The sequence below is a fragment of the Solanum pennellii genome, chromosome 5 (genome assembly GCF_001406875.1).
Source record: "Solanum pennellii chromosome 5, SPENNV200".
NCBI classification, from domain to species: Eukaryota; Viridiplantae; Streptophyta; class Magnoliopsida; order Solanales; family Solanaceae; genus Solanum; species Solanum pennellii.
Window position 1 is genome coordinate 49,891,872 of NC_028641.1, and position 1,641 is coordinate 49,893,512.

Below are 1,641 nucleotides of genomic sequence, written 5' to 3' on the forward strand. Positions count from 1 at the left end.
TGTTAGTTAGAGAGTTTGTTACAAATCTTAACTGAATTATTCTAGAACTATCCATCTGTATAAATAGATAGCATTGTACTTCATTGTTTTACACATTCATTTTATAACAGAATCACAGATCAGTTTCTCTCCTTCTTCTTCCTTCTCTTATGGCAATCATCAATGGTGGATTTGTTCAAGCTTTATGAGCTGAATTTGTCATGGTATCAGAGCCTTAAAGGTTTTTTTTTTCTCTGCTCAAATTCATATCTGTTAATTGTTCATCTTCAATTTCGTTTTTTTCTATCTTCTTCAATTCGCACAATGGTTGAAGTTGTGAATCATGTTACTGGGTCCTCATCCTCTGTTCCGTCATCCTCTGCTGCAGCTCCAATTAATTTCGATGCTGGAAGCCCACTATACATCCACCCCTCTGACAGTGCAGGTTCAGTGCTTGTTCCTGTACCATTTGATGGTGCTGGTTTTCGATCATGGAAGAGAAGTGTGTTGCGTTCACTTTCCGTGAAGAACAAGTTAGGGTTCATCAATGGAGAATGCATGAAGCCAAGCCCACAGTCTCCTGATTATCGTCAATGGGAGAGATGTGATGCCATGGTCACCTCCTGGATACTGAATTCCTTAAGCAAGGAAATTGCAGATAGTGTAGAATACGTGTTTGATTCATTGGAGTTGTGGAGGGAATTACAAGATCGATATGATCAGACCAATGGAGCTAAGTTGTATCAAATTCAAAAGGAAATTAATGATCTAAATCAAGGTATACTGGACATTACTTCATACTACACAAGAATGAAGAAACTCTGGGAAGAACTCACCACACTAAGTGCTAAGAGTATTTGTAGTTGTACTTGTACATGTGGTGCTAAACAGACAATGCATAAGGCTGAGCAAGACAGACGACTCATTTAGTTTCTCATGGGCCTTAATGAGGTTTATACCATCATTCGAGGAAACATGCTGATGATGAATCCTTTACCTTCTATGGGACAAGCTTTTGCTCTTTTAGTTCAGGAAGAAAAACAAAGAGAGTTCAAACCAAACAATCAATTTTCTACAGACTCCTCTTCTTCCTTGAATGTTAGTTCCAGTTCTTCACGAAGTTCTGGAAGTCCTTCAGGTGTGCGAGGTTTTCAAACCAACTATGCCAACAGTAATGTAAGAACAAGGCCTTACTGTGATCATTGTAAAAGAGTTGGACACACAAAGGACAGGTGCTACAAGATCCATGGATATCCTAGCAGACTAAATGTCAATTCAGGACCTAATAACCAGCCTTACAATAACTATCCATCAAGGAGTCAATACAACCAGAATCAAAACTCTAATCCTTCCCAGTATAAAGGGCACAAAGGTAAAGGTACTGCAGCAAATGTTCATGGAGATCTGCTAGAGAAGGGTGAATCTAGCACTCAGAGTGGTCCTGCAGGTGCTTTGTCTCAAGAACAATATCATCATTTGGTCAGCATGTTGCAGCAGTTTCAAAGAGGAAACATGGAGGATGGATCTGCATCTAATAAGCTAACATCTGATAATGGATCTGTCAACTTTGCAGGTATAATTGCTTGCAATTCCTCTGTAGATTTTGATAANAAACCAATGGAGCTAAGCTGTATCAAGTTCAAAAGGAAATTAATGATCTCA

At 38.9% G+C, this 1,641-nt stretch overlaps 1 protein-coding gene across 1 annotated transcript; it reads left to right on the top strand.

Moving 5' to 3' along the window:
* The first annotated feature begins 303 nt into the window (after window positions 1-303).
* On the top strand, window positions 304-909 carry LOC107019543. The gene has a single exon (XM_015220005.1). It carries the CDS (start codon window positions 304-306, stop codon window positions 907-909), a length of 606 nt encoding a protein of 201 aa, XP_015075491.1.
* The last annotated feature ends 732 nt before the right edge of the window (window positions 910-1,641 follow it).

What these genes read in the sequence shown, in the direction of transcription:
- LOC107019543 (XM_015220005.1), top strand. Translation starts at nt 304, where the DNA reads ATGGTTGAAGTTGTGAATCATGTTACTGGGTCCTCATCCTCTGTTCCG.